The following is a 22,377-nucleotide window of genomic DNA, read 5'->3' as shown; positions in this document are numbered from 1 at the left end:
TCCTTTGCTATATGTATAATATCCACTTAAGAGTGAGTACATACCATGGCCCTGACTTTTAAGCTGAGCTACTCAACAAGTATTGTTTACCTTTCTCAGGCTCAAATGCTGACATATTAGTACCAGATTATATCTTAGTTCTCAGCTTTGCAGCCAAATATATATATATATATATATATATATATATATATATATATATATAGCCACACTATGGCCAGGGACTTACAGAGTGTAACATATAGACAACTGGACCATGCTTCTTGGCCTCCAAAGCAGAGTCCCCTTGTTTGGAGCCCTGCCCTTAGATCCCTAGCCATGTCAGCAGCACAGAATGTAGATATTTATCTTCTTTGCCTAGCAGATCCTGACATGACACTTATCTTCCCTCCTCTGTGTTAGAAAAGAACCTTCAGGGAAGCACATAAAATTGGAAAGCTCTGCTCACAATGTATAGTCTTAGCTGCTTATTTTTGTGATGTATGAAATAGTTATTCTGGAAGAGTTCAAGTTAGCTGCTAATCATATTTATTGATATTTTTATTTCATTACTAAGTGCATCTTTTCTTTCTCCATCAAATATTTACTGAACACACGGGAGCTCTATTTTACAACTTTCACTGGAGAATACTAGTCCTCTAATGTCATTCATGGCCTGCTTTATTAGTGGAGACCTATACATCTATGCTATGTTATGCTAAGTCCACTTATTTGCCCTCATTGCACTATACGTTAATATTAATGTAGTAGCAATGCTGTATAAATTGGTTCAGAAAGTCTTTCCAGTAATGTTCATTGTAATATGTATTATATCACTGTCCAAAATAATCAGAAATATTTTTATTATTTCATACAACATTTGTTATAAAACAAAAATAGCACAGAAGACTGCATCATTTTTTACTATTTATTTTTATTATTATGTGTGTGTGTGTGTGTGTGTGTGTGTGTGTGTGTGTGTGTGTGTGTATACATATGCATACCTGAAAGGGTTTTTATGCAGCATATGGTACATTGTCTGTGCTGGCCAGAAGAGGGCATCAGATTCCAAGGACCTATCATTACAGGTTGTTGTGAACCACCTGATGTAGGAAATGGGAGCTAAACCCAGACCTTCTGGAAGAACAATAAGCTGTGTTAATCACTGAGCCTGAAAACTGCTTCTTATAAGAGAAAAACAGGCAAAAATTAAGGTACTAGCTTTTCATTTTCAAGCTTTGTAGTTTTGTATCTGTTTATTTCTGAGATTTTAATTTAATTTCTTCCTTCCATTTCTTTCCATTTCCTCCCTCCAAATCCTCCCATATCAAGTTCATGGCCTTTTTTCCATTAATTATTTCTGTATGCATATATGTATATACACATACAATCCTAAAAGTAACCCATTGAGTCTGTATAATTTTACTTGTATTATTCTTCTAGGGCTGACTATTTGGCATTGAACAAAAAATTGCTGTGCTCTTCCCTGGGAGGACCACCTCTCATGCTCCAGCTTTACTCAGGAAACCACAACCAATCAAAAGGCAGAGTTGGGGAACCAAGTCGCAACGAATGCATCTACAAAACACTCTCCTGCACCTAAGCTATAGGGAATACTGTGGAATAGTGGGCAGAAAGATCGCAAGAGCCAAGGGTCAGGGAGTTTGCTGTGAGATTGTGTCTCCTAGCAATATCAGAAGCTATACCCATAAATTCTCATTACCATGACTGACCATCAGGAATACGGCAAGGATGGTACCAATGAACATGCCAGATTAGGTGAGGAAATGTCCAAGAGGCCTAAGCCCTACACCAAGGACCAAAGGCAAACAAGTTGAGAAATTTTTAAGTGCCAATTTAATTAAAGAGTTCACAAGGCTAATATACAATCTTGAATCTTGTGGATATTTGAACCAGTATGTCATAACTTATGAAAGCGCTATTTAATTTTAAGAATGATAAGTTACAGTAATTTTATGTGATTAGAGAAAAAAGTTACTTTCACAAGCTTGTTCCTAATTTGAACTAATAAAAGAATAAAAGAAAAAAAAGAAAAAAGTTACTTTAATGTATTTTACTACATCATCTAGTGGGAACTACGTTCTATGCTAGACTTGCATAGTCAAGCACCTATTTACTAGTTATGAATTGTGGCTCTTGTTTCACTATGAGAAATATGCTACAGATAGAATAATAATGGTCTTCTATAAAAAATATGTAGATTCTCATAGTAGATGCCCTTCATGGGAAAATAACTCACGTTTATGGCTTGAGAGTGAGTTGAATTCATCAAGCAGCGTTTATGCACAGACAAAAAGAAATCTTCACTTGATGGTGTGCTTTGCAATGCTTATTGTGCTCCACTGGGTTATATGGAAATACATGCAATAAAGGGAGATGAAGTGATTTTAAGGATTAATGCATTAGTTGTGTGAAGCAAAGAAGTGTCCCGTGATAGGATATCTGACTAATAGTGAGTGCAATAAAGAAAAATCACGGAAGTGTGCCATATGATTCTTTGAATCTCTTGAATTAGGGCATAAGTTCTAGCTCTAAGCTTATAATAGTGATTTTGAGGAAATAATAAACATCTACTTTAGCCTGTACATTTACAATGGAGCAGATCCACAGGGAAGGAAAATATTTTTGAGTGGTGGTTGTACTCAGTTATAAAAAAGCTGGCGTTGAGTCTGGGCTTTGTATTTTCTTATTTCAATGTTGGGGAAAATTACTTTCTTTTTGGTTTTTCGAGGCAGGGTTTCTCTGTGTAGCTTTGGAGCCTATCCTGGCACTCGCTCTGGAGACCAGGCTGGCCTCAAACTCACAGAGATCCTCCTGCCTCTGCCTCCCAAGTGCTGGTATTAAAGGCATGCGCCACCAACGCCCGGCTTGAAAGTTGCTTTCTAATTAACCACCTAGTTATATAATTATGGAAAACACTATCTACCACAGCAAACTAGTGACTTGCTTTCTTTATTATAGATTTTTAGAAGTCCAGGAAGAAGCCACTGTCTTTCTAATTGAAAATGAGCCTTTATTTCCAAAGTACATTTGATATATCAAGGACTTAGAACTTAATGGATTCAAGACATTGTATGTAACAGATCTAGCAGAAACATAAAACAATGCATTTTTTCCAAATATTTTCCATTTCTTTTTCACTATTACTATCATGTTAACAAGAGTTAATGTTTTCAGGCATAATGATGTTCTCTAGTCACATAGATTTTAGATCTATAGAAATCCTGTGTGATGGAAGGTTTAAGTCAAAGATGAAAAAATATTTTTTTCAGAGCAACCAAATAATCCAAGTACAAACACTTCTTTTATAACCTTTTTGGAGATGTCATGTTTCTTGAACTTTCAAAAGTGACTCACAAAGGAAAGAAAACTACAATTATTCTGTCTCAAAAACTACAAAAGTAAATTAGCCATAATTCTTTTTGCTCTAGAATAATAATATGAAAGCTTTTGAAAAGGTATATACTTTCCCAATAAAGGAGTAATTTCATATATAATGTAAGCATACGTCAACATATTTACAACATATTTTAAGGAGGCTTTCTGCATAATATATCTGCCACTGTGTTTATCAAAAGCCAACACACAATTACTGTTTTATTTCATGGAATGATTTGGAGCAGAAGCTTTATTTTTAAAATTCCTCCCCTTTTCTCAATTTAACCAGTAAAGCAAACATAAACAAAAATATTTTCTTGCCATGTAATAAAAACAAGTCCTGATGGTAGACTTCATATGTATTCTACCACTAAGTCTTGTCAGAGGAAACAGAAGCAAAGGAAGAAAAGGGTGGTTTGTGAGTCAAGTGGACTGATTTAAGATGATACACTGTAAATTAGATGTCCAGCAAGTCCACTAACTGAAGAGAGCTTGTTACCTATCTTAAATCTATTTCCAAATGACAGACTAGCAAATGCACACAGACATTTATGGAGAAGCATGTGTTATAATGAAGAGCTATAACTGGAGAGAGAGCACTGTCCCCTCTTTTGGAAGGTTAACATCTTAAGACATTGAAATTAATATTCATGAAGTAATTGTAAAAGACTATAATCATATATAGTGAAATAATAATTTTTGCAGAAGCATAAGAAGGTTATGAGCTTTGAGTAAAGGGAAATGAATGAAGATCATATAGTTACTTAAAATGGGAACAGACAGTTGAATAGTCAGGACAATGCCAGATGGCATTTCAGTAGAGGAAGGAACAGTAGATGTCATCTGTTTCTGTTGCAGGGACCTTAGCATCAAGAGAGATTATGTCCCTTCTTGTGGTTATAAACAGAAAGGACTCTTATACTAGGGCTGTGCAGCTTTGTTGAGGACAGAAAATAGAAAATGATAATGAAGTATATCAAATGCTTGTCATTATAAAAGTATGTTAATACTTAAAATGAATGCATTGTCTTCAATATTTAATTTGTAATTAATAAAACTGACAATGTCATACTTGTATACAATTCACCATGCCAATTCAAATGTTTTAAAAATGATTTCGTTTAATAGTAACACTATACTGGATTCCTGACTAATAATATAATAATATGGATCCTTGCATTTTGCATAGGGGTTTTTCTGTATGTGTGCAATAAATGGTAAAACCTTTCCACAATGAATCTGTTGACATGGCTTCCTTTCCCCATTGCTATTCTTCCCAGTTTATTTCCCTTTTTATTGCCCATTGCTTTTAGAAGGAATAAATATTAATGAGTTCCACAATGTAGTTTGTACTCCTCTGTTAACACTAGAGAGAGTACCTACTCCCTACTGAGTAATCATTAGCAAGTCAGTGAACAGCTAGTGCCAGCCACAAACCATTTCTTTTACATCCTCACATAGCAGGAGTGTGCCTCTGAAAAAAAATGCTATTCCTTCTCCAGTGCACATCCCTGAGTGCTAGTTTCAGAATTCCTTCTGGTGCTATCAGTCATCTACAACAGACTCCAGAAAATCAGTGCTTAAGGGTTACAAAAAGAATACAAAGCATAGCCATTTGATCAAGTCATGGTAGGAGAAATTTTACACTATCTTTCTCTCATTAATGGAAGGTCCTGTGCTAACAGTTATGGATTTTCTTTTCCATCTCAGGTAATAAGGCTGATGTACAATGAAATTCCGTTGTTGCCCCCCCCAAATTTTCCAGAAAGATAGAACAGGATTTTACAGATGTGCAGCCAAGTGACCTAAAACAGGACTCTGAGTATAGATAAGACAACTTTATCTCTGAGGACAAGTAGCGACTTCTGTTCATTCCCCTTTTCTCCCATGTGTATTATTGTAAAAACTATGGAATCAAGGCTTTTTTGGACATACGTACTTGCCCTTCTATTTCTCATCCTAAAATGGTGATTCTCTTTCTCCATATATAAAGGCAAATAGCAGTGCTAGAATTAAAGAAAGATTAACTGAAAAGCATATAAGAAGTTTCAAGTTTAAGGCCCTTCACATGCTGGACTTCTCCAACTCTGATAGTGAACCATGAGTGGCTTATGTTTGGAATGGTTCATTCATTGTCTTCTTTAATTAGAAAATCATTTTAAAATGTGTCAGCTTTGGGAGTCAGGTCTCTACAATCTCAGTCCCTCTCAATGCTTAGCAACTAGGTTTCTAGAGATAGTTCCATAGTATGGTGACCATCTTCCAAGACACAAAACGTGGCTATTTCTGACCTATAGAATCACAACCTCACTGGGTAACTGTGGTGATAAATTGTTTATGATTTAATAAAGCTTGCCTGGAGATCAGAATACAAAGCCAACAACACTAGTTAGATATAGAAGTTGGGCCAGTGTCTCCCATCCAAGTACTAACTAGGCCCGGACCTGCTTAGCTTTCGAGATCAGACGAGATCGGGCGCATTCAGGGTGGTAAGTTTGGTTTTTGAGTTATTGTGTAGATAGTTTAGATTCTCTGTGGGGATTGTTTAGATTAGGCTGACTTGGTAAGACCCACCCTAACACTCCATGGTACTATTTCATGGACTAGGGTTCTATAGTGAATAAAAAATAGAAGGCACATTGAACAACAGCAGTCATTTCTCTAGACTTCCTGACTGGACACATACGTTCAGCAGGCTCATGCTTCAACTGCCAGGTTTTCCTGACAATGTTGGACCTCCCTTAAACTGTAAGGTAGAATAAATCCTTTCTGTCTTAAGCTGTTGTTGTAAGGGTATTTTATCACAATGATAAAAAATGAACTAGTATGGGACATCTTTCTGAAGGCTAGACTGCAGTATAGCACACTCAGAGCGGAAGTGGATAGTCCTAAACCGGCATGTTCATAGGCATTTCCTGTCTGTCCCATGTCAGTTCTGAACTTCAAAAAAGCGGCAAATACAATACTATCAGGTTTTAAGATTTCTGATAACAAGGATCAAGGCTATTTATGAAAAGTTCTATCTTCAGCATATGAATTTTTGATGTAACTGCACTATTGTTCAACTGTGATGCACTGAGCAAATGCAGCACCAAGTAGACTGCATGTGTGTGTAGGAGAGTAACTCTTGAGAGCGCAGACACAGAATGAGTTCACTGTCAAGCACTTGATTTTACCTGCTTCTTCTTGAAGAGGCATACAGTCTCCCAAGTGCAAATAAGTAGCTTGGGCCTTGGTTAATATGATCTGTTTTGTAAATGTTAGTACTATTATTTTATAGTAGATGCTTGGGGATTAAATTTAGATATTTGTAAATATTGCCATGAACTCATGTTGTTGGAAAAAATTATTTTTCTAGCTTCTTAACATTTCATAAAATCATCACCTATTATCCTTTTATCATAATACTGTCCATATATTTTTTTTTAGCTTATCACATGAAGCTTTGTTCAAGAAACATTTATAAATAATTATTTTCTTTACTCTTCTGGAAAATATTTTTGGTCAATTCTATTTATATTTTCTATCAGTAAATTGAAGGAAGAAAAAGTAAATGATAGAGAGGACTATGATATTTTGTGTTCCATTCCTTTAATTTTCAAAGTGTTAATCACTTGGTTGTACCCTTAAACTATAGCAGTTTGGCAATAACTAATCATAACTAAATTCTATTGAGTCTTGTTTGTAAATATAATTGTGCAGTATAGAGATTCTGTAGAGAATTCTGGGTAATTATGATTATTAAACAACAGTTTATATCAAACATCATTGAATTGATCCAGTCATTCATTCATTCTTCTAGTTATATTATTTCCTTAATACAATAAACTTTTCAGCTGGACTTTCTAAACAAACATGGTATCATTAACTACATAATTAAATATAACATTTAATCTCTTAGTCTATTTTGCAGCAGTATTAATACATGGTATCAATAATCCAGGCTCCCAACCAACCAATACTTTTCAAATTATTCCATAAAATAGAAAGAAATAATCACTTTCAATCTTCTTCTATGAAGCTACTATTATTTTTATGCCAAAGCCATGTAAAAGCACAGCAACAACAAAGGTAATTATAGGACAATATCCCTGATGAGCATAGATGCAAAAATTCTCAATAAAATACTTCAAACTGAATACCAGCATACATATAAATATCATATAAAGTTGACTTTACCTAGTAAATCCTGGGATCGTTTGACATACAAAAGTTTATTATGTCATGAAAAATAAAATGAAGTTAAAGATAAAAAATCACATAAACATTTAAATAGATGCAGGAAAGGCCTTTGTCAAAAATCGAACATACTTTCATGACTAAAGCCCTAGGAGAATAGGATTAGAGGAAACATATATCATCATCATGAAGGATACACATGAAAACCACAAAAGAAACATCATCTTAAATGAAGGAAAACTTGAAAGAGTACCATTAAAAGCAGGAGGACAAGGATGTCCACTACCCAACTCTTTTTCTACAAAGTGCTTGAAACCCTAAAATGTAAGACAACAGAAGGAAATTAAGGGATACAAATAGGAAAAGAATAAGCCATATTTTACCTACTTGCAGACACGGTATTATACATACTATGCAAAACTCTCTCCCCAAAATTCTACCAGAAATGTTCTAGAAATGATCAACACATTTAGCAATGGCAGAACACAAAATCAACTTATATACCAATAACAAAAAAGAGATCACAGAAACACTTCCATTTACAATAGCTAAAAAAATAAACCCAAAAACTAGGAATTAAGTGTAACCAATGGATGAAAGACTTATACAACAAAAGCTTTAAATCTCTGAGAAAAGAGATGAAGATACTAGAAGATGGAAAGACCTCCCATGCTCATGAATTGGCAGAATTACCATTGTGAAAATGATCATTTTTCTAAAAATATTTAACAGATTCAATATCATTTTAACACCGGTAGTATTCTTCACAGAAATAGAAATTTGCAGTTTTTGTTGATGCAATGCACTGTGAAAGTCCTTTTTTTCACTTTGGGTATTCCCTTTAGTGATTTTATCTTTGCCTTTTTTCCCCAGGTGGTACCATTAGTCTGGTACCATTTGTTATATTATTTCCCAAGTTTTTATGCCCTTAGGTCTCCCAATGTAATCATAAATTTGAAAGTAAAACAAGCTTAGTTTGAATACAGACCTATGGCTGAGTGTCTTTGGAGAGGCTCATTTTGTCAACTCAAGCTGACCTGCTATGCTGTTGGCTCCCTGAAAGAGAAGCCAGGAGTCCCAAAGCACTCAGAGCCCTAACCTCATTAGATGACACAGCAATTTACTATTTCTGTGTCCTGCCTCTTATTTGTTACACTGCTCCTAAGTTACAGTAATGCATAACCCTCAACCTGCACTGTTCAGGGCAACCACAGAAAGAAAGCATCAGCATACTTTACTGGTTTGTTCTGGGAATTCCTTAGTCAAGGGTTCTCTTCTGCCCTTAAAAGCATTAAGATAATATTACATCTTGGGTGCCTGAGTGATTTTGAAAGAATGATATTGAGATAATGTAGTCTGTCATCTTGATGAAAATGGAATGGGAGAGCTGCTTTTACATATGAATATTCAGAAAAATAAAATTAAATAACATGGAGACAAATACAAGGAAAAGTAGAAGCAAAACCCAGCCTTTCTTGAGTTCTGGCTCAGGCTCCTTTGAAAGTAGCCTTAAGGACGAAAAGTACGAACAACAGTTAAGCTAGCTACTTAGCTCAAAAAGAGAGAATAAAAGTGTTTTAAAATGTTCAAATACTTTTAAGATAAAGAAGAATTTTAAGTGACCAAACTTGTCAAAGTACATTAATATTGCCTCATCCTTTGCTCTAAACTCTCTATTCAAATTCCAAGGTTCTATTAATTTCTCCTTCATAGGTGAAGGGCAGAGTAAGTATGGTCTCTGTTTATGATAGAGAGTTTTAGTAATTTTTCAGACAAATTTCAAATGGATTGAATAATTTTATAGCATTGTTCGCATGTGAATACAATACAGTTTTCCTTGATTGTATTTTGGTTTGAATACTTCCTGAGATCTTATGGGTAGGCTCCTCCTCCTATAAAAAGTCTCAGAAGTCACCTCTGGGTATAACACTAACCACCTTAATATAATTCCCAGCAGGTGAGTTCTCATTAGCATTTATCCCATTGGCTGAAACCTTTTAACATCTCCAGATCAGGAGGAAAGTGAAGAGGGTGTCAATCCTCTTTCTGTTCTCTCCAGAGAATTCCCTGGTAAGAAAGATCTGATTCCTTCAGTGTTTTCTTGTGTAGTAATTATCCTACAACTATAGTGCTTTTCATCTACAGTACAGGCTGTATTTCCAAAATGCAGACACCATGCCTTTTACTTCGGTTTCATTTGAGTCAAGCACAAAATGGAATATTTTTAGGCATGTGAAAAATTATGGAAAGTGCTTAATTTCTTTCAGTAAAAGTGTTTATTACCACATTTTATGTAACTGTTTGCACGGTTATTATGTATAAGGTATAATAATACCTGCTGAAGTCAGTAATTGCTATTTTCTGTAATCTATACCTATGATGGTATTGTATTAAATCTCAAAAAAATGAGATCATTTACATGCCATGGGATAGCTTGATACACATTTAGCAGCCTAAGAGTGAAAGTACAGTGTTTTCTGAGATGGCTAAGCATCTCATCAGTGAGGTGTGAAGTCTCTCCCAGGCTCTTGATACTCTGATGTGTAGTTCTGATGGAAAAGTGACATACAATAGTATCACCCACCTGTTATTTCAAAAGTGATGGACAGGAGAGGTGTACCATTAAACTTTGATGTACTGTGATAGTCACTTTCTGTAACAAGAGGGAATTGGTATCATAAGCAAAGTCTTTCTTTGCATTTTCAAGATAAAGCAATGACTAACGTGTGCTTATTATTAAAACTATAGATAGAGAGCTACAAGCATAGTGAATCTACATTCTACTTAGGAGGAATGTGACCTTTTTATTCTCATTTCTTGGTAGAGAATGGGAAAGTGTGAGTTTATAAAGCTTTCTACACTTTCCAGCTCAACTGTTTTTTCCTTCCAACTATCTTTTATAAGCACCAATCCTTTCTGCTTTTGTACCACTTCCCACAGGGTCACAGTCTGGCCTCTCTTTCTTGGCAACCTGAGTCTCTCTACTGTTACCCAGATTTCATTAATGTACTTCCTACAGAACACCTGTTCAAATTTTCTCTGATGTAAATCATCTTGAGCATGATTTACTCTTTCACATTGTTTTGGTTTCAATAATCCAGACCATGCTTAACCTGTACCCAGTAAGAGGACCCCTAGGTTACTGGACTTAAAACTCTCCTTTAGTTTTCCTTTGAACTGAGAAAGCAATCCATTTGTTCTTATGCAACTGACGATGAGCAGCCAATGAGGAATAATTTTAGCTGCTGTCTAAGATATACATGGATCACTTCCTCACAGGCTCCATCCTGTTATACTCTGATCAAAGCTGATTTTGAATGAGCTGAACACAATTTAGAGCTACCTGAAATCCTGATCAGGTGGATGAACAAAGGTGTTAGTTCTCCGCTACTAATTCTCCTCAGTATGGAGCTTGCCAGACCTTTCTGCTAGAGAGACCCAGTTGTCCCCTGGCTGGATATTGTAGGAGAAACATTGTCAAGGATGACCCAGCTTTTGTATTGTCTATAAATGCTGTCACCAGATTTCACAACATGTGATGATAATTTGACTGTCACAATTTGAGTGCTATGGTGTATTAAACTAAACATATATGTACATTAATCACTTATGTTTTAATTTTCTTCAACCTAAGGCTGGTAAGAGTATTTTTGTGACCACTGTGGTTTGATTTATTTAACAACAGTGCCTACAAAAGTGAATAAAAGTGATGCAGGTGGAACTTTCTTCATGATAATATGGGCATTAGCATTCTACTTCATAATGAGAGCTACCCATCAAAATAATAAAAAAAAGTTTATATGAACTTCCTATCACCTGCTTTATTTGTGTGTGAGGATGTTTACTTTGAGTCAAATTATTTTGAACTGATGTTAAAAATACCTTGCTACTTGTGAAAACAACTCATCTATAGAACAGTGTGAATCTGCAAAGGAAAGTGTGGAATTCATTATTTGAAATAAATTCAGTATAGATGGAATATGGGGGGATTTGTGCATGGTAGCACAATCAAGATTTGTGAGTCTTCTGTCTTCTAATGGGGTATGGTGTTAGAGGCTAGTTTGAGAGGTCCTTCCCTCTTTATACATGAGATTTGGTCTTTTCATTTTTATTGAAGGAAAACAGGCTGTGAACAATCTTCACAACAGACAGTCTAATTGTCCCCCATTCACTCATATTTGTAATCTACATATTTCACTCCTGGGATGCTGCTATACTGGATGGGTTTCTATTGGGAAATGTTAACAGCTCTTAAGGAAAACCTCACAAGTATGTTTGAGGAAGAAAAACAATCACTTTTAAGATGAATCAGCTGTTGTGCCCCCAATACACACACACACACACACACACACACACACACACACACACACACACACACACACAGAGAGAGAGAGAGAGAGAGAGAGAGAGAGAGACAGAGAGAGAGACAGAGAGACAGAGAGACAGAGAGACAGAGAGACAGAGAGAGAGACAGAGAGAGAGCAAACCAAAACAAGAACCCACAACCTCTACCTTGTAAGAAGCTTATTAATATTCTCAGTATATAAAGGAATACACATTCCTAAGTTACTCTGGCATGCATACCAGTCATAAATATTCATTTTAGGTGAAGTCATTATTTAGTGTCTACTGACCTTTCTTTGGCATTTGCTTTATTCTAACAGATACATCTTAATAATGATATTCTTTTTGTGTTCCTGTCTTTCTGTTTTACTTTTGGTTCTTTGCAGTGGCTTAGAAGAGGTATGAGGGGCTCTGAAAAAAAACTGATTTAAAACATAACCAGTTGCAGTCCAGAATTCTCAAGATCTTCTGAAAGTAATAACCTACAAGATATAATTGACATTCAGAAACTAAAATCTGATCTACCTCGAGCAATGAAATTATACTACTCTGGAAAGCCTACTGTAATAAATCTACCTAAAAGTTTTCAGAATGCAGCCATTAAAGTGCAAGAAAATATTAATGTGCTAACATTTGTGTTTTATGCTAGTTCCTTATAACCTCAAGCTACATTAGTAGTAAAATCTACCCTAAGGTTATGTTCCTAAATGAGCTGATGTGCTGGGTAAAATTAGTGGATGCAGAACAATTAAGTTTTGGAAGTTGCAAATGCAAAGCTTCAGTGCTTATCATTGGCCACTGACATTGCCTCACTTTCTTAGGTGGTAGAGTCAATCTTGCTTTTAAAAGCTTTCATTTCTTTTCCTGCCCTCACCCTACCTACCCCCTTTTCTGACTATTCTTGTTCAGAATTCTTCCCTGAATATTCTCCTTTTTCTCTTCTTTTATTTTCTTTCATGAACTAGTTGTTTTTCATTTCCCAATCAACATGCTTCCTAGGAAGTTCTCTTCCATTCCCAGTTGTAAAATGCAGCATGCTCAATGTGTGTGTTTTGTTCTGACTTTGCTTTAGTGTTGTGCCTTAATACATACTATTCTCTCTGCCTGAAAAATCTCCTACAGTTGTTGCTCTCACCCTCTTTTCTCTAAGCAGCTTGTCAGTGGTGATTCTGCCAAAGTGCTAGTCACACTAGATTTTGTAAATTGTAGTTATACAGGTCATCATAGCCTATTATAACTGTTGCTTTGTGTACTGTTATGATGAATTTAAATTAAGAATTTTATGACATGAAATATATGTTGATACATTATCCTATTTATATACCTCTTTGGATCTTTGGTTATACCCAGTTTGCTAATATCCAATAAATATAATTTGCATGGATTACACTAATCACGATATGTAAAAGATGCAGAGACAGATATGGGGTTCAAGCTTCAAGCTGAAGATCAGAGAAGAGAAGAAGCCAAGGCAGTAGATCTTACCTCTACCAAGCTGAAATGGCAATCCTGTCTACACGAATCCTTAGAGGCAAAAGGCTTTCAGATCCTATTTCCTCCTCCTCATATTCTATTCTCTGACCAGCCATATCACTTCAGTCTCCATCTCCCTAGTACAGGAATTAAAGCCCTGTGATCCCAGGTGCTGAGATCACTTTTGTGTGAGCTATTTCTTTTAGGACTGGATCAATTTAGTGTAGTCAGTGTGGTCTTGAACTGACAGAGATCCCTCTACCTTTTAATCCTAAGCCCTGGAATTAAAAGTGTGTGCTATAGCCTGATCACTATAGCTTAAGTCTGACTTTGCTTTCAGGATCCTCAGGCAAGCTTTAGTAAATCATAAATAAAATATCATCACAGATTAGTTTTGGGAGTTTTGCTGGTACACAGATAAATAGCTTCTTACAGAACTGTTTTAAAGTAGTCAGTATAAACTTGATCTAATAACATGAGGAGGATCCTCTTGTAGCCTGGGCCATTGTAAATTCACTTGCTCTTTTGCACACTTGTCCAGCCAATCCCCAAACTGAGATTAAAATAAATAAAATGATAAAATAATAAAAATGAGAATAAGGACAAAAGTTGGAATGTTCTACTTCCAACTTTTAGAAATTATGTTGGTTTAATAAATGGCACCTGGAGGTTCTCCTCAAAGATCCATGACTTCAGTAGCCTCAAGTATTTGGCAGGTTTCCAGTACCAGACATGGCAATGCCTACATCTAAGGCTCAGGGATCGTAGAGAAGAGGAGGTGGGAAGAATGTAAGAGTGAGAGGAACAGGAAGCTTGTTGTGATATTTTGTCTCCTAGGAATGTCAGAGAAACTGCTCCTGTGATGTGTCAACAACACAGCTGCCTAAACAAACCCTGAATGTGGATGGCACCATTAGACACGCCAACATAGTGCGGAGATGCATCACCCTTGACAAAGAACTATAGGCAAGTAAAGAATGTTGAGAGCAAGAGAAATCATCTTCCCCAAGGAACAGTTCCCAAACTGACCATCTAGTACCAAGCGGCCAGCTCTGAAGCCATACATATCTTAGTAACATTATGCAGACTGGGCAGATTTTATTTATATATGTAGGAAATATATAACAACCTACTCAACTGTATAACATAATATATATATATATATATAATTTACAAATAATAAATTACAAAAATATATATGTAACAAATCAGCAATAATAGAAAACCAAATATACACAGATTCGTTTATTTTTAGTCACAATTTAACATACTGAGATTTTGTTAAAAAGTTGGTCATGAGTTTCATATTTGTTTTTTCTCATTTTATATATTTGCAATATATATATATATACATATATATATATATATGTATATATATATATATTTACAAGATAGGTGAAATTTTAGTTTTATAGCTAATTATTCCTAAATTTCAATGCTAAAGGCATTTACTAATTTTTAAGAGACCTATAGAACAAATCAAACCCGACCAAGGCAGAGTTGTATTAAGTTTCTTACCAACCATCAGGTAGGCTACTCATTACCTGATTTGGACTCTAACTACAGTGTGAAGAGTAGGGAGCTCTTCTTGTCCCCCATGGCCTGTTTATGTTCCTCAAGGACAACCACCAGCTCAATCTTCATGAGTGAGCCATTTGAGAGGATTATCACATACCTTCTTTGTCCTTTTGTGTACTTAAGTGGGAGAGCAGGTTGTCATTGGTTTGTGTGCAGTATACCTCCCGGGTCTGGATGCCACCTCCACAGAGGGCTGTCTGATTGGCACGCCTCTTGTCCTGTTGACTGAGCAAAGGGTCCACGTGGCACTCTGTCCACTCTGTAGTTCTCCAGCCATACCTAGATGAAGAGAATCTGAGGGTAGCAGCATTGCTTATTCAGGAAAATGTTTCTCTGCTCTTTTCAGACTTTTTTTTTTTGTAAAACTTAAACTCAAAAACATTTCCTCTGGAGCCAGTGCAGACTCCCAGTCTGATGCAGATTCCTTTTCAATAGCTTCCTTTTCCTCAAGTTGGCACCCTTTAGAGGGGTTAAATGTAGAATGTGCCTGTTTTAATTGCAACTGCTGGAAGTTACTTATCAATATTTTATGAAATAAGAACATAATGCTGAAAACATGAAATTTTATGTGCAATTAAACTGAACTCAAGCTTGCCCTCTCTTAATGCTTATAAACAAAGGCAGCCTGAATCTAAGAATGCCAAACATTCTAAGTGATGACGAGCCCAAACACTTGTTTTGCTTTTAATAAAATGCATGAAAATTGCTTATTCATATTGGAGCAAAATGATAATTGCATGCTAGATTTAAAAATATAGCAGAGCAATTCAGAGCTTTCTCATTAAAGAGAATCAGAAGTGTTTCATGTACGTGCTCTGTAGAGCCCAGCATTCTTGATGAATGCCAATGAATGATGGGAAAAGCTGACTAGGCTGTTAGTAAAGCACAGAAAAGATGATCCCTGATTCTCAGAGCTCCAATCAAGATTATGATTTGAAAGCAATGTTGGGGTTGTCAGCTTGACTCTCCCTAGAAGGAGACAGACAGGGAAGCATTTCCTCATGTCACCAACAATAGAAAGTGATAGCATTTCTCCACCTCTAGGAAAGTAGATACGTTAAAAGCCCAGAGGAAATGGCTCAAGTAGCACTTTGTCAGTCTAACCATGATGCTTCCCATGCATCAGATTAATAGCTAACAGGGATATAAATGGATGTGCTCATCTCAATTAGACAAAATGGTTAAAGGTGCCCTTAGATGTCTGCTCTGGGTGCTTGGATCTGTCAATGGTGAATAATTTGCCAGTTAAATTGAGATTTCTTCCCATTTTCATTTTTATAAGTGGGGGTTTGGAGATGCACAGTTGTGGGATTGGGCCATCAATGAACTTCACTCAACCTTGTTTATGAAGGAAGAGTATTTATAGATACATGGATAACTGAGACTTTGTTGTAGGAATTGGGTAAAGGAAAGTAAAATGAAACAACTAATTTTCTATGGGAGTTAGAATGGTATATTAAAAAAAAAAAACTAGGATGGCCTTCCAGTTTAGGCCACTCTAAGGAGTAATTTATTATTTATAAATTATTATATATATATATATTATACAATTAAGTAGGTTGTTATATATTTTCTACATATGTAAATAAAGTCTGCTCAGTCTGTATAACGTTACTTAGAGATAAAAACAAAATTTCAATAATATAAGTAGTTGATATATTCCAAGCAAAGCCCTACCCTAGAAGATAAAGAGAACCAATGATATCTGCTTTAATATGTATTCGAATATTTAAGAATATAAAACAGGGAGGCACAATAGTTAGACAAAAGCAGAAGAAACTTCCTATAGAGACAACATCTACAAGTCTGGTAGTATCCCTGAGCTCTGTAATAGAGAATAACCATTGTAGTCTGTGAGACCTAGAGAGCATATTAAGCGAACTGGGTTTTTTAGTCCCTTCCTGTATGGGAAGATTGTAGATGATTGCAAAACACTTCATGCAAACCATTGCTGTTTTAGGTATCATGTCAATATACTAGTAGCACTAATTTGCCTCTTGCTGGTTAATGAATGTATTAGTATGGAATATTATGGAATGTATTAATGAATGGAATATATTCATGTCCATTAATTTGTGGACAATCCAGAGAAGCTCCTAGTGGAGTGTGAACAACAAGATTCTCTTAAGTTTTCTTATAAATTCTCTATATTCAGATAAATTAGAAACGTTGTTAAGATAACTTCTTGTAATGTCTTGGAAAAATATTCTTAAGGAAAAATATTGTTATATTGGCAAATATTTCAGGAATTAGTTTTATTTCATCTAAGGTAAATGAATGTTTATTAGGTACTTTAATGTGTACTAGGCCCTATAATACATGCTTGTGATGAAACAAACAAAAACCAAAATCTCTACAACTCCAAACACTTAAAAAAATCCCTTAATTTTGGTGCAGTTGTTTTTATTCTACTTCATTAAAATTGCTATATACATTAATAAATTTTAGTATGTCACAGGAATCTGTGATTTCAATGTTTGGATGTTGACAAATAGTGGACCAAAGACAAAATTAACATGTCCCTTACTTTTGTCAATAAATTTTTATGGGAACATGGACACACTCATTTACATACCAACTGTATCTCTACTGATGGTGCTGACTAATTGCAACCAAGAAATACATACCCTGTCCAATCTAATGTCCTCATTATATGCCATTTACTAAAATAATTCACCAACGAATATTATAGAATACTCTAAAAGAATTGCTTTTAAAATCTAGCCTTTATGGAGATTTAGAAGTGTAGTTGTTAAATACATTTTCATACGGTAGAAGAAGCACATTTTTATTGGATAAACTTTGTAATGAGATACTCAAGGTTTCTTCTTAGTAGGTTCAAAACATTCACCATTTCTATTTTGTTACGTCTGAAACAGTATTTTAAGTCAGAATACTTATATAACAAGTTTCAAATATTTTTCAAATATCAGAGAGCTAAAGGGGCATGCCATCTGAGGACACAACACTCTCAGTTTTACTCACGTGGCACAGAGGACAGCTCCATCTCCCTGAGACAAACAGGGTTCTTTCTCCTCAAGTTCTGGACATTCCTTTTCACTTCCAATTGGAAGCTGCCTGATGGTCCTTGTCCTTACACGAGTGCCAGTGGGGGATGTGACATCATGGCATGTTTTTGAACATGGGCTCCATTCCAACCATTCAGACACTTGGCACTCTTTAGTGATCACACAGGACTGGAAAGTCATGGGCAGTTTCTCTTGTTGGCAAAAGCTGTAACAAAGCAATTGGTATCTTTTACCTCAGACTCATACACAGTTGGAAACTTTGTTTTCAACACCTCAGAATAAAATCAGCTTGGATGTTTGAATTTCTAAGTGGACCTGGGGTTGACAGTTTCACTGAAAATATGTTAACATTTGCAAAGTGCAGTGGAAAAATAAGCCAACATTAATATTTGCCTCAACTCATTTTGCAGGGTGGAGTTGTTAATCTACTCATAAGAAGTAGAAAATAAAGAAGAGTCAGTGAAATTGACCAAAGCTGAGTTTATCCCCTTGATCTTATTCATTCTAGGTTTATTTTAATTTAGAAAAGAAGAAACCTAAAACTCTTACTTCCTAGCTTCAGTATTTTTGGACTGGAAATCATAATTTAATATGTGTCTTAAAATAATTTTGTCAGTTATGACTTACAGTTGTAATATATGGTTATCCAGATATATCAACCTTTCTAATTTATACATTTTTAAATTTCATTTTGTATCTGTCTGTGTATAAGTTTGTGAGTCTATGGTATGTGCAGAGCCAAGTAGAGAGTAGTTGATTCTTGGGAGCTGGAGACAGATAGTTGTGTGTTCCGTGATGTGGATGCTGAGAACTAAACATTGGTCCTCTGGAGAAGCCATGTCTCCAGTCTGTCTAACTAATATGAAATTCTGTAACTATCCTGATTAAGAACTCAATAATATTTTCAAAATAATGATCTATTTCCTACCTATAAGAGAGGCAAACTCTGAGGAGACTGTAAATATATATCTTACCAATAATGTATTTGTATTCAAATTATTGTCTTTTTAATTCTCTTTGAATCTGAGGCATATTGGATTCAAAATTGTAATATCAACAAATAAAGCAAAAGATGGCATTATGGATGTCAAGAGGTAATGGTCCAAATAGTTTGAGTTTTTCTGGAATTTTACTCTTAGTTGGACTCTTGTCCAGACTCAGTAACCAATACTGTATGCACAGTCACAGAGGCAACCTGTTGTGATCATAGTTACCCAGCCTGATGGAGAAGTCACTGATCATTCCATCTCAATCAGGGTCCATATTCATTTGTTCTAATTACCCAGAGATGGAGGCAGGTCCATTTTACTCTAACGATTACGTCCTGTTATCCTAATCATACCTCTATTCCCACAATAAAATTAGAGCTGAAAACCTCAAAGCCAGTTTGTTGATCCTGAAAAGCCTGAGCAGAAAATCATCGGAGGATGGTTAAAAGGAGGCCTGTGAGTTAGTTCTGTTTCCCTACACCAGAGCAAAGGCCACCTGTGCTCCAGTGTTACATAAGTACTGGCATTAATGGTCTCCTTAGGTATAACATTGTGAATTTTCTTGGTGATGAGCAACTTTCTGATGAGCTTTGTGTTTTCGTGAAACTCCAAACAGTGGGAGTGGGTGTGTCTCTGACTCTTTTGACTATTCTTGGGACTCTTTTCTTCCTATTGGGTTGCCATGTCCAGCCTCAATATGGGAGCTTTTGCTGTGTCTCATTGTATCCTGTTTTATTTGTCTTTGGTTGTTGTTTCTTAGAATTTCATGAAGAGGAAATGGAGAGGGAGTGGATCTGGGAGAAAGGGGATGTGGGCAGGAATTTGGGAGGAGTGGAGGGAGGGGAAATTGTTGTTGGCATGTTTTGTGTGAGAGAAGAATCTATTAAACAAAAAGCTTTGCTGACATTGCAGGCACTCATGGAGGTCCAGTGTAAGACAGTCCATGGTACTTCTGGCCTTTCTAGAGCTCTCCACACTGATTTTCATAATGGCTGTACTGATTTGTAATACCACCAAACAGTGGTTGAGAATACTTTCCCCCCATACGTCTCAGAATTATTTGTCAGATTCTATTCCACTCCTTGTCGTGTACCCAAAGAATTTTATAATCTACCCCAGAGATCTACGCTTAAACATAACTCTTTATTGCCATTATAGGCAAAATAGCTAGGAAATGCAAACAATCTAAATGCTCCTCCATTGATGAATGGGTAATAAATATGTAGTAAACTGTGAAACTATTTAGCTATAAATAAAAAAAATGAACCAGGAAATTTTCAGGTAAATTAATGGAGCTGTAAACTATTATACTAAGTGAGGTCAAACAGACCTAGCAAGAAAAATGCTATATGAGGTCTCTTATTTGTCTGTCCTAGTTTTGAATCGTCAGATTTGAGCATATAGCCTGAAGTATCCTAACAATATAGAGGAGGAAAGGGACCATGGAAGCAGGAGAGGAGAAGGAGTTCTAGGGAGGGGTCACAGTAAGAGACAGGTGTTAGGAGGTGGGTAATGGGTTAATGAGGAAGGACTTTAACCAGGAGGAAAGGGTAATGCAGCGGAAAATGGGAGATGGGGAGATAAATAATACTAAGGATCCTTGAAAGACAGAAACATTGTTTTATGCTTACTTAAAATATGTTTACACACACACACACACACACACACACACACACACACACACACACACATCACTTTATGGGGTGTAACTTTATTGTACATATATATTCAATAAAGTTGCACCCCATAAAGTGGTGGGGCTCCACTCAAGAATCATATAGCATTTAATAAAACCCCAGACCAGGTATGGCAAACCTCCCCATGAGTTTTTGATTGGAGAAATATAAAAATCTTTTAAAATAATAGAGACTATTGCTATTCCTCTCCATTTACCTCCAAAACTTAAAAGTAAGATTGTATTGCTGAAGATCCACAGACTTTGATCTTGGTAAGTAGAATGATTGATACTAAATTGATTTGGGGCACTTCCTTGAGGACTGGTTCTCACAGAATTGGAGGTACTATGCAATTGCCAAGGGTAAGGAGCAACTAACTGCCAGTCTTACCCATCATAAAGCTTATGAAACACATCAATGATTAGGCTTGTAAGATATCTAAAACAGCAAAATGGTGGTACTTTTATTTTAGAGGTAACCAAGAACTGCTCAACAGAGTTCATGCTGGATACTATAAACAAAGCCAGGTACCCAGGACTAGAAAATCCACAGACTGCAACCAAGAATCTGCTGTTGCTATATTTATACAACAATGTAACTCTGGCTTCCTGAATGCCTCTGCTTATACCCAAGTCAAGTGTATTTCTCACCCCTCATCAAAAAACGAAAGAAAAGAAAACAAAACAAACAAAAAAACCTCTTTTACCACTATGGAGACTATTAGAAAGATCTACAACTCTTCAAAATGTGTCATGACCTATGAAAAGGAGATCATTTCATTTTGACTAATGGTCAGAGAGTTTAAAAATGTCCTTATGTTCTTAAGTCTATAGCTTGGTGGCTATAGGATATCTTGGCCTTTGCAGTGGATGTCTTTTAACTAAATGACAGTAGACTTGTGCTCAGGTGTGTTTACTCTGGAAGCTGAAGGCCAGATGGCAGGTATGGCTACCATATACCTAGATGATTCAGGGAAGTAAATCTCTGCCCTTTATACATGATAATAGAAGTCTTCTGCCATTTTGTCCTCACTGTTGAATACATAAGATGGTGTAAAAATAAACTAAGTTGAATTCAGTATGGATTGGATATGCCCTCCTGACAACTATCCTTTCTCTCTGTCTTGGGTTCTTAACCCCCTTTTAGCTAGCAGTTCCGTCATCCACAGTCCCCCACTCAGGTAGGAACCTGGGGCTGTTTGGCTGGATCCCACTGTAGCCCCACAAAGACAGTTTCCAAAAAAAAAATGTATAGGATAAGAGATCATAGAGTATCCAGCCCCAAATGATGAATCTGAAATGCTACTCCTACACTTGTGGCTTGCAGAAGAGCATGTGGAATGACTGGAAAAATCAGAAGACCAAAGCAGTGGCTGCAAGATAATGTCCCATTGACTAGAAGGGAAAGATGCACCTATGAAATCACCACAATGTAATTGTTTAAACAAGATGAGCATATGAAAACACCAGCTGACATGTCAAGATGGACAGGATATATCCACATGGTCCCCATTCCTAGATGAAGAGCTATGGGTGAACAGCAGTTGCTAAACGATTGAGAATTAGTTTCCTCCAGGAACTAGATTCCCCGTTGGTTATTCCATCCAATGTGGGATATATATATATATATATATATATATATATATATATATATTTTTTTTTTTTTTTCATATGGGCAACACTAAATGGGCTCAGTATGTTACGTATGCATGTGTACTCATATATATATATATGA

General features: G+C 36.0%; 1 protein-coding gene across 4 annotated transcripts in view; it reads right to left on the bottom strand.

Moving 5' to 3' along the window:
- Positions 1 to 22,377, bottom strand: part of Thsd7a (thrombospondin type 1 domain containing 7A) — a 402,619-nt gene that overhangs the window by 159,559 nt on the left and 220,683 nt on the right. For 2 of the 4 annotated variants that reach the window (XM_035450549.1, XM_027389923.2), the window contains exons 3-5: positions 17,935 to 18,183; positions 15,047 to 15,228; positions 10,139 to 10,207 (exon numbers count right to left, since the gene is read on the bottom strand). In XM_035450549.1, coding sequence (XP_035306440.1) covers positions 10,139 to 10,207; positions 15,047 to 15,228; positions 17,935 to 18,183 — 500 coding nt within the window. The remainder of the gene's footprint in view (positions 1 to 10,138; positions 10,208 to 15,046; positions 15,229 to 17,934; positions 18,184 to 22,377) is intronic. The other 2 variants (XM_035450550.1, XM_027389924.2) reach the window with 1 other exon arrangement.

The sequence above is a fragment of the Cricetulus griseus genome (assembly GCF_003668045.3).
Source record: "Cricetulus griseus strain 17A/GY chromosome 1 unlocalized genomic scaffold, alternate assembly CriGri-PICRH-1.0 chr1_0, whole genome shotgun sequence".
In the NCBI taxonomy this organism is placed as follows: Eukaryota; Metazoa; Chordata; class Mammalia; order Rodentia; family Cricetidae; genus Cricetulus; species Cricetulus griseus.
Note: the sequence above shows the minus strand (reverse complement) of the source record. Positions and strands in the feature narration are given on the sequence as shown.